The sequence below is a fragment of the Neurospora tetrasperma genome, assembly GCF_000213175.1.
Source record: "Neurospora tetrasperma FGSC 2508 unplaced genomic scaffold NEUTE1scaffold_3, whole genome shotgun sequence".
Taxonomy (NCBI): Eukaryota; Fungi; Ascomycota; class Sordariomycetes; order Sordariales; family Sordariaceae; genus Neurospora; species Neurospora tetrasperma.
This window is the reverse complement of record NW_009799101.1, coordinates 1,173,292-1,183,746: the sequence shown is the minus strand read 5'-3', so window position 1 is coordinate 1,183,746 and position 10,455 is coordinate 1,173,292. Positions and strand designations below refer to the sequence as shown.

The 10,455-nt window shown below is 52.0% G+C and overlaps 4 protein-coding genes across 4 annotated transcripts; 1 reads left to right on the top strand and 3 right to left on the bottom strand.

The window, feature by feature from the left end:
• Positions 1-1,274: 1,274 nt before the first annotated feature.
• Positions 1,275-4,111, bottom strand: NEUTE1DRAFT_62424 (uncharacterized protein; the record flags this gene model as incomplete). Its single annotated transcript, XM_009852300.1, has 5 exons — positions 1,275-2,141; positions 2,658-2,899; positions 2,966-3,121; positions 3,200-3,728; positions 3,780-4,111. The coding sequence occupies 5 exons, from the start codon at positions 3,875-3,877 to the stop codon at positions 1,391-1,393; spliced, it is 1,776 nt and encodes a 591-aa protein (XP_009850602.1).
• A 1,196-nt stretch (positions 4,112-5,307) lies between these two features.
• NEUTE1DRAFT_146088 (D-lactate dehydrogenase 2 mitochondrial precursor) lies at positions 5,308-7,381 on the bottom strand (the record flags this gene model as incomplete). Its single annotated transcript, XM_009852299.1, has 2 exons — positions 5,308-5,597; positions 5,740-7,381. 2 exons carry the CDS (start codon positions 7,360-7,362, stop codon positions 5,565-5,567), a joined length of 1,656 nt encoding a protein of 551 aa, XP_009850601.1.
• Positions 7,382-8,019: 638 nt separating this feature from the next.
• Positions 8,020-9,430, top strand: NEUTE1DRAFT_116829 (proteasome component PRE6; the record flags this gene model as incomplete). The annotated part of the gene is made up of 5 exons (XM_009852298.1): positions 8,020-8,160; positions 8,251-8,257; positions 8,329-8,381; positions 8,462-8,849; positions 8,917-9,430. 5 exons carry the CDS (start codon positions 8,130-8,132, stop codon positions 9,245-9,247), a joined length of 810 nt encoding a protein of 269 aa, XP_009850600.1.
• Positions 9,431-9,450: 20 nt separating this feature from the next.
• Positions 9,451-10,365, bottom strand: NEUTE1DRAFT_62415 (uncharacterized protein; the record flags this gene model as incomplete). Its single annotated transcript, XM_009852297.1, has 3 exons — positions 9,451-9,926; positions 10,050-10,093; positions 10,222-10,365. 3 exons carry the CDS (start codon positions 10,224-10,226, stop codon positions 9,595-9,597), a joined length of 381 nt encoding a protein of 126 aa, XP_009850599.1.
• Positions 10,366-10,455: the final 90 nt, after the last annotated feature.

The window sequence follows — 10,455 nt, the reverse complement described above, 5'->3', positions numbered from 1 at the left end:
CTTGGTCTTGGTTTTGGTCTCAGTAATGCCTGACCTGGCTATGGCGACGCACCAACTCCTTGCATTGAATGTGACCATTACAGATTGATTAGGTTATGTTAGATCAACCTAGGTACCTAGATTCGCGGATGCAAGTGTGTGTGTTGCGGTGTGAGATTCACAGTCGCAGCCACGCCGATCCCGTCATCCGGTTCTCTAGTCTGGGGTAATGGAGGGCTGCACATGGCTGTTCGTGGGGGGGCTTATGTAAGGTAAGGTAGGTATTTCGTTTCGTTGTGTTGTGTATCGTGAGATATTGGTCGTGTGATGATTTCCAGTCCACATACCTACTCTTTATGAACACTTTTGTATTGTGTTGAGTATCTGTTGTGAAGAAAAGGTCAGAGTTTTAGGTAGGTAGATAGATAGTCATCAAGTGGGGTTATCCCAAAGAAGAAAAGGAATGAGGTTGACAACCAAGTCTCACCGTTTTGGTGTTTGGTCGTGTGTGCTATGTCTGCGTGAAATAGATGGGTAAGGTAGGTAGGTAGGTAGGTAGGTAGGTGTGAGTGGCCTACCAAGGGATCTAGTACACATAAGCCGCTGTTAGCCTGCGGTGAAAGAAGCCAAGGTGGCAAATGTGTCAGGCGTGAGCACGAGATCTTGATACTTTTGTTAGTCCACGTGTGAGACAGCGAGTGGTATACCGAGGAGAGGCGAAGTTCGATTGAAAGGGTTTCGGGTACTCGAACCGCAGAGACAAATTCGATAGGTATCGTAGAAAGTTGCTAAAATGGGGACTCGGGTATATGTGCAAATGCCGACTTTAGGTGGAAATAAGGTTCCAGACTGTAATAGCTTCACAATGAATCAGACTCTGAGATCCTCTCAGTGCGTTATGTTACTCTGAGTGGTCAATTCTGGCAGATTTTGTAGCTACCCGAGTCCCAATTTGGCAGGCTTCTATGGTAGTTATCGATTTCATGGCAAGAAAAGAGGAAAAGAATGTATAAACGTGAATTGATTATGTCAATACAAGGTAGCAAAATTGGAGAAAATTCACGACAAAAGAACAGCGACTTTCCATTTAAGAAAAAAACCAAGGATAAACACAGCACAGTAGCAAACTATAAGCAAAAAGCAAGACACTCGAAAAACCCAAAAGCAAACGCAAAACCGTTCTTTACCGTCCCAATATCGTTCTTCAAACCTCTCGCGAGGCCCAGCGTTTTCCAGCCGGTAAGTATCTTGTTTGTTTATATCCCCTTCAAAGAAAAAAAAGGGAAAAAGAAAAGTCAAGGTAGAGTAGGGAAAAGCCAGCCCCTGATCTCCATCATTGCATCGTGTTCTCATCTAATAACCCGTACACCACCCGTCTTTGTCTCGTGTTCCCGTATTTACCTATCTGACCTCAATACCCAAAAGCAGCAATCTCCCTCCACTTCTTTCCTTCACCCACAATAGAACTGGAAATCTCCGCCCCCCTAGCTTTTAACCTCTCCCTAAACTGATCGCACCACATAACTTCCAGTCTGCCGTCCGGCGGCGGTGCCTGAGGTTGTTGCTGTTGTTGTTGCATCATAATTGCCGCTGTCGTCGTCGTCGTCGTCGTCGTGGGCCTCGTCGAGAAGATATTCAAGTTTTCCATCCCCGATGAATAACTCATACTTCCCATCCCACCAGTCATCATATTCTGATGATTCATGCCAATGTTCATTTCCATGCCCATGCCCATGCCCATCGCTATACCATCAACCCCCATCATGTCCACATCCATGCCAACACCGAGGTTCTCCCAACTAGGAGTAGCCCCCAAACTCTCGTAAAACGCCCTTATTACGCAAAGAGGATAAGCCAACAGTTCCGGGTCGACACCGCCGCCACCGCCACCAACGCCACTGCCAGTGTTGTTGATGTTGTTGTTCAACGCAAACTCCAAGCTCCTACATGTCCTCTCCGCCCATTCCCTTACCGCTTTACTTCCGTACCTCGCCGGGTCGGGGATGAGATCGACTGGAAGCTGTTGTATCTGTTGCATCTGCGCCTGCATCTGTAACTGGATACTGCTGTGCAGGTGGTTTCCGGTAGGAAGGTCGGTCAGGTTCAACGGCTCGAAGATGCTCCAATATACGCGCTCGATTGTTTGGTAGAGCTGCATCAGGCTGGTGCAATACAAAATGTAGGACAGGGCGAGCTGGGAGGTGGGGAAGGTTAAGGGGGGTTTGGTGAAGGGGTATCCTGCCGAGTAGCCGTATGGAGTGGCTGGGCGATTTGTGAAGGATGGAGAGGTGCGGCGAGATCTTGGTTGGAGGGGTTTATGCGAGTGAGAGTGAGGGGAGGTTGTTAGGTAGGGTTGGAAGCGCGGGGAAGAAGCAGATGCGGAGGGGGTGGGGGAGGGGGTACATCTGGAGTGGGATATGGAAGTCGAATTGGATAAGGAGCGGCGGTGGGGATGGGAGGAGGGTTGGGTTTGGGAGTAAGAGTGGGAATGGGATTGGAAATAGGGTGATGAGGAAGGGGGGAGGTAAGGGTAGGTTGCTGTTGTGGTGGGTAGAGCTGTTTGGAAGGGCGGAGATTGCCCATAGTCTGACATCGATGTTGAGGACGAGGAGGGTGTGATGACGGCGGCTGCCTGGCGTGAAATAGCGGTCGTTGTCTCGGCGCTGTAGGATGAAGACCAGGCGTTGAGTTGTCGTTCGATGTTGAGACAGTTGATCAAGAGGTCTTGAGCACGCTGACGACGGGCAAGCGTGGGTACTTCTTCGGCGACTCGGTCTGCTCGCCAGAGGTTGCGAGGTAGGAGGGTGATTATGTCGAAAAGCTGATCAAGGATGGACTTGGGGTGCTTCTCCCAGGGAGTGGAGGTCCATTCTGCGGATTCGAGAAAAGTCGGAGTGCGGTTGAGCAGCGCGGTCAGGATCTAACAAACAGTGGTTAGTCGAATGTTATCGAATCATATCACTATCAGCAATTGGGTGGGACTCACAGCATTAGGCCGGTAGACTCGGACAAAGAAATGATGGTTAGGGAATGTCTGGAATTTCTCTGGCCCTGCGCGTCTAATGGGATCATTCTGAGTGCCCGAATCCTTGATCAGTGACTGGCTGCCATAGAGATTCGTGTAAAGAGTCGAGTTGTTGTGCTATTGAAGATTGTGTTAGTGTTATGAACACAACTTTATCCCGTACTTAATTGTTATTATCACAATGAAATATCTCACCTCGTAAAGCATGATGCATGAGCCGATCGATGGCATGTATGGATCTCTGTCCTGGCTTTCCGGTAAACTAATCAAACACTGTGACTTCAGCTCGAAGTCCTGGCCACTGAAGTCAAGCTGTATATTCGAGACTTCGTAATCCGCCATCGAGCTCACAGTGAACTCGCCCGTAGCCTCTCTATTGCCGCCACTACCGCGGACAACATTCTGAAGCCGAGTATTCCGAGCGGTAAACTGTACGTTGTACTTCGTCCCCGAACTCGTCGACAACAAAATCAAGTCGTCCCAGGCCGACTGAAGAGGCTGATCCGGAAAGAGCTCTAGTTTCTGATGTTTCTGATGCTTTTTCCGCGGAGTCTCCCTTTCTTCCTCTCCTCCACTTCTCGACGAGGTTGAGGCTTTGGCCTTCTTTGACTTGATGACCCTTGGCGGATGAGACGAACAACGCCCGCCGTCCTCGATGGTTCCGACAATGAAGACGGTTTCACGCTTATAGCCAAGACACTCGCGACCACTATCGATACACTTCCTACAGAACGGTCGTTCGTTGTCACACTAGTTGCATTAGTTGCTTACTCACAAGAAAGTTGACACTGCGGTGATGGATATGGGTCTTACCTTGACTCTCCGGACACGGCAAGAATTGCAGCCCTTGTATTTTCCGGGAACTCCGACCATCGTTACCAAGTAGTTTGGACAATGAAGATAGTAACAGGTTGATGAAAAGAGGTAAATTTGCTTGTTTCTGATTCTTCTTGAACGAGTCTCTGAAAGGAGAAGAAATCTGAAAAGATGGAGACAAGTATCTACCGAACAGTGTTGACAAGTTACAGCGGTGCGGTTCACTCAGCTCTTGAACTATTGCTGATGGGTAGACCCGTTATGTGTGTGTGATGGGGGTCCAGCCGCAAGGTAGCAGATAGGTAGTAGTCAGAGGTAGGCAGGCAGGCAGGCAGGCAGGCAGGCAGGCAAATAGGTAGGACAAATCAGGCATAAGAGGCCAGCCAAAAGGGTAAGGGCCTGAGGCCTTGATATACAGTAAAACTTGACCAGTATCTGCTGACCACTTGGAAGCAGACAACCACCCGAGGCTGATGAGTAGGAAACGCTGGCTGACCGTTTCTCGTATGGGATGAGAAAACCTTCAATGACCAAAGTGAACCAACCATGAGACAGTACAGCCTTCTCCAAGTCACGGCCGAGGCAGCCTCATGATCAGAAGAACTTTCTTGGAAACGGACCTGTCGTTTTATACCGAGGAAACTGAGCAGATTGCCTGGAAACATTCTCTTCTGTCGGTTCAGTAATGCGTTTTCTGCGGCTACCTAGGGCCCAAGACGCTTGTCGGGAGGACTCCGAGAGGGTGACGCCATCACTGGACTGGCACACCACCTACACAATGCCGGAACCAAAGAGAGCTCTAGGGAATGGAGCCGGTCACGCAGAGGGCTTGGTTGCGCAGATGCGTTTTGTAGAGTCCACCCTCGGTGTACGTATCTCGTAAGCCTTCCCATAGAGTGTGCTTGATGAGATGGGGGGTGGGGGGACCCGGGACAGATGGCATGTAGGATCACATATATGGATGGCATGGCGGCAACGGTTAACCAAGCATGTAGTTCTCGGTCGGCAGCAACGAGTCATTTGTCTTCGATGCAAGAGCGGCAACAAGCCCCCAGATGTGGCTTTTGGCCCAGTAACTACTTGGAAGTATAACAATGGCTCGAAGGGGGCTCTGTAGGGCTGCATCTAAGGAGAAATCAGCCCACAGGGGTTCGGCAACTGGGATAGGCAGGCAGCATACGGGCTGACGGATGGGGCTGGTCAGACGGAATGGCATGGAAGGTGGTATGTAAGAGGAATGCCGGCTTGTGATTGGCCACTAAGCGGAAACAGGTATATAGTGTACGAGGACTGGCGTCGTCAATGGTGACTGTCCGGTGTTTTGAAGCCTGGCGGCGATTCTCGTTCGCTGAGATGTGTGATGTGGTGCTTTGCTCACCACTCGCTCTGCGGCCAATCGGCTTACCAAGCCAACGACTACGCCTTCGGGAGCACCGACTACACAGTTCGAGAGAAGCTGCAGTGATGGGCGGTCGTTGGCGACATGATTGACTGCAATAAACGTCCATCATTATCACCAAGCTAACCTGAAAGAACGAAAGGAGATGGCTTCAAGGCGGATAAACAAGGATCAGGGGGAATACAATTCGAAGTGGTATCACCGGCCCGAACCCACTCTGACTCCTGAAGGGTATGTTGGACAGGAGAGGATCCGTCCAGGTGGAATCGAGCAAGTCAGCGCCGCATATATACAGGATCTGGAAGAAAGAATGATTTATCCAAGATGAACAAAGGTGTGGGCTTTTTAGATATACTTGTAAGGGTTCAAGATGGCGTTCTGAAAGAATCACTGGTTAGCAGGAGGTCATAATTTGGGGCCGCAGTTGAGGGCGATGTGATTCCGGGGTCGAACTAGGGGCAGTAGGGCTGGTGGCGGGCGGGGCAAGAAACCAGGATGTGTCATAGGCTCATCAACTTACCGGGTCATAGAGGTCCTTGAGCTGCTTCATTAACCCGACCATGGTGGGAGTACGGCTGTACCCAATGTACTTCTTCTTGGCGAGGCCAAGACCGTGTTCGGCGCTGATGCTGCCCTGGCGCTTGGAGATCCACTCGTAGACGAAAGGCTCAAGAACCTTTTCCACTCGCTCGTCGAAGCGACGGGTAGACACGTTAAGGTGAAGGTTGGAGTCGCCCATGTGTCCGTATCCTACAACAGCACGCACCGGGTGCTCATCCGTGTCACCGAGGAGGCCGGCCTCCTGAACGCGGGCCTTGGTGTCCTCGACAAGCTGGTACATCTCAGGGAGAGGGATAGAGACATCGTACTTGTACACACCACCAAGGTGACCAAGGGCTTCCGTGATGCCTTCACGCCAGCTCCAAAGAGCCTTGACCTGGGTCTCGTCCTGGGCAAGAGTGCCGTCGACAACGATACCCTTCTCCATGACGTCCTCGAGGAAGGTCTGGAGCTTCTCACCATCGTGGTCGGAGTTGGATCCGCTGGTTTCGATCAAGCAGTAGAAGGGGTACTCGCCCTCGAGAGGCGAGTTCTTCTTGGTGACTTGGCGGACAAGAGCCTGGCTGCCAGCATCCATGAGCTCGAAAGCAGAGAGAATCTCGGACAAGTGACCCTTGGCCTCGCGGAAGGCCTGTTGGGCAGCCTCGTAGGACTCGAGACCGAACAAGGCGACGTTCTGAGCCTTGGGGCGCTGGGGGCACTGGATGACGGCCTTGGTAATGACACCAATAGTGCCCTCAGAGCCAATAAAGAGCTGCTTGATATCGTAGCCAGTGTTGTTCTTGCGCAACTTGCAGAGATCATCGACAACGGTGCCATCAGGAAGGACAGCCTCGATACCGAGAGTCGTTCCGTGCAAGCTTCCGTACCTCAAGAGACGGAGACCACCGGCGTTGGTTGAGAGGTTGCCTCCGATATGGCACGAACCCTTGGCACCGAGATCCAAGGGGAAGATGTAGCCCTTGCCGGCCAGGAACTGGTCAACAACCTCGAGAATGGCACCAGCCTCGACAGTCAGAATACCGGAAACCTCGTCGAACTCGATGATGTTGTTCATGCGACCCATGTTGAGGACAATCTCATCGAAGACGGGGACGGAGCCACCAACGAGACCGGTGTTGCCGCCCTGGGGGACAACAGCCAGCTTGTTGTCATTGCAGTACTTGAGGATCTTGCTGACCTCCTCAGTCGAGCTTGGCTTGAGGACGAGTCTGCAGTGGCCACGATACTTGCGCATCCAATCGCTGTTGAAGGGCTCGATATCATCGGTGGCGTTCTCGTTGGTCACGCCATCAATGACAGCAGACTCGGTGCCCAAAAGACCCTTGAAGTAGTCGACATGCTCCTTGGTGACCTGACCATAGCGAGGATCCCTCTTGAGTTCAGGGTAGGTCTCGCTGGTGAACTTGCCCTGCTGGCATCTCGTCTCCTTGAGCTGGTGGGGACGAGAGCTGCTGAAGCACCGGACCGCCGACGCAACCTGGGACTGAAGCTGGGGCTGAGTGCTCAGTCTGGGAGTGAGTCTTGCTGGCTTGGCCAGTCTGGCGAGGGTTGTCGTCGAGGACCGATGTCGGCAGGCCATGTTGGTGATGATGGACTAGTCTCTGGAGTTGCAAAGAGAGAACAGGAAAAAAAAGAAAACGGAAACTTTCTTACAGGTATTTTGAGAACCTGGTCGTCCTTGTTCCCGATATCGCTGTGTTCACCAATTGCTTCCTTCTCCCGTCCTTTGGAACTCCAGTGTAGACTTTCTGGAACACCAGGGTTGGCTGTGGTATCAATGACTTTTACCAGGGTTAACTGACTACGCTTGAAGCAGACTGAGTCAAAAAGTCTTTCAACTGATAATGAACTAACAATGAGAGGCGCTGACACGACGGAATCCTGTTAGTGCTCTACTTACTGGCATGTGTCAAGCTGTTGTTTTCATACCTCTACACTAGAGGTAGATACCTAAGCCAAGAGAAGACAGGTACAGGGTCTGGCCTTTCACAGCAGCGCGTCGTTGCCTGCCTGCCTGCCCGCCTGCCTGCCTGCCAAAGTGCTACAGGGGCATATCCCGCTGTTGTACCTACCTGCCCTGAGCTTGGGCCTGTTTGAGGGGACATTGACGCTGAGAGGTGGAAGCTCCCGTTCTGGTGAGTGAGTGTCGTTCAAGTCGTCAGTCGTCACAGCTTCGCAGCCTCCATCCCGAACCCCAACTTCAGTCCATCCACTTGCCAACCAACAACACGACTTTGTTTTCCTTGCCATACTTGCGACCAGTCCCGTTATCTACCTAATCTCCCCGGCGCATCAGCTCCGATTCACCAACCCAACAACACCACGATTGATACCCAGCAGTAAACCATGGCGTCCGGATACGACAGAGCTCTTTCAGGTACATCATCACCTCGTCCACATTCCCATGTCCATCCATGTCTCTGCCCCAGCCGCGATCATGGCCCCGCTAACCCATAACCTCATCCAGTCTTCAGGTCCGTCACACCTCGATATCGACGTTATGCGATGCGAACCCCGAGAACCCCACCAACTAACATTCGAATAGTCCCGATGGACACGTTTTCCAAGTCGAGTATGCCGGTGAAGCTGTCAAGAGAGGTATGCGCTGTCGCCTAGACCCGACACTGTCCCAGCTCGGTTGGAGGTCCTACAGGTATCTAACGCGGAGATACACATAGGTACCTGCGCGGTGGGCGTAAAGGGCAAGGATGTCGTCGTCCTTGGTTGCGAAAAGAGGTCGGCCATGAAGCTCCAAGACACAAGAATCACCCCCTCCAAGATTGGCCTGGTCGACAAGCACGTTTGCCTCGCCTTTGCCGGTCTGAACGCCGATGCCAGAATTTTGGTGGACAAGGCTCGCCTAGAAGCCCAGTCGCACCGTCTCAACCTTGAGGACCCCGTCACGATTGAGTACATCACAAAGTATGTTGCCGGCGTGCAGCAGCGGTATACACAGAGTGGTGGTGTTCGTCCTTTTGGTATTAGCACCTTGATCGTCGGCTTCGACAACGGCAGCGATGTTCCCAGGCTCTACCAGACCGAGCCCTCGGGCATTTACTCTGCATGGTCAGTCCACACAAACCTAGCACCACACAGACAGTCCTGAGCATGGATGGAGCTAACACCCCCGCAGGAAAGCCAACGCCATCGGCCGGTCAAGCAAGACGGTTCGCGAATTCCTCGAGCGCAACTACAAGGACGACATGGACCGGGAGGCTACGATCCGCCTGACCATCAAGTCCCTACTCGAAGTTGTGCAGACGGGCGCCAAGAACATTGAGATTGCCATCATGGCTCCCGGCAAGGAGCTCGAGATGCTCCCTGTCGAGGATATCGAGAACTACGTCAAGAACATTGAGCAGGAGAAGCAGGAGGAGGCGGACAAGAAGAAGAAGGGCCGGACTCCTGGTACGGGCACTGCTGCCATACTGACCAGGAGCCAGGATGAGCCAGGTGACCACTAAAGGGGGGGTGGGCGAGAGCAAGCCGAATGAGTAAAGGTGTCTGTGGCGGCGGAGATGGGTATGGCATGATGTAGCAGAGATGCCGTGATGCTGCTGCTACTACTGCGTACCACGTTTCAAAAACATAGAAGACGCCTTGAGGTACAGAAGTAATACCACGAATGACGACCAAGCAAGGTCCTGAACGGACGGAACGATGGTGTGATGTGCAATATGATGTGAGTGACAATAAGCCACCCATTTTGATTATATGCTTCTCTAAATGGTATCTCTTTTTCCCTTCCTCGCTGCGTTGTAATCCCGTACTCCAACTCCAACTTCAACTCCAACTCCAACAGCCCAACCACTCAACCAAGCTTATCAGCATCCACATCCGGGTCAAATATCGAGATCTGGTTCATGGTCTTCTTCGTTTGCTTGACTCTTTCGTCCTTCAGCATGCGCGCATCCATTCTCGCATCCTCGCCCTCAACCCTGAGAGCAGCCTTGGGCGTCACGGCCTCGATGATGTAGTGGTTGTCGCAGTGCGGGCAGTATTCGTCGGAATCCTCGAACTCGGTCGCATCCTTGCGGAAACACTTTTTGCACTTTTTGCAGGCGAACGTCATCTCAAGTGTCTTCTTAAGGGGGTGCGACTCGGACTCGGCGTGGCATTCGGGGCAGTCGAACCATTTGCGGCCTGCGTAGGAGGTGGGTGTAGTGTTAGGTCATGTATGTATGTATGGCTGCGACGTTCCATGTTGTTGTATGATGGTGACAGGGAATCGTGGTGGTTCGTTTATTTGAGACTGAGGTTACGTACAGCATGGTGACCGGATGGAGACTTGAGCGTTGAGAACGTGTTTACTGGATGGGAGAGGATCTAGTTAGCAGGTGGTTCGTGGAAGTGATTCTACACGAGCAAAGAAGGGGAACATAGAAGGCATGCCGAGGTGTCAGGTCATGGCATGCCCGGCAGGCGGGAGTTTACTTACCACATGATGACAGTGACAGACAGGAAGAGGTTACTTATGCGCAGAAAGGTAGATAGATGGCTCGTTCTGATCCCTGATTTTGGGATATTTCGTCGTTGTTGGGTTCTATGTGGTATGTATGACACCAAGATGCTTTCGACGTCGGTTCTCTTAGATCGCCACAAATGTTCACGTCCAAAAAAAAAGGGTTCACCGAACTTTATCACGGCACTTAACGCGGTCGTCCCGTTCCCC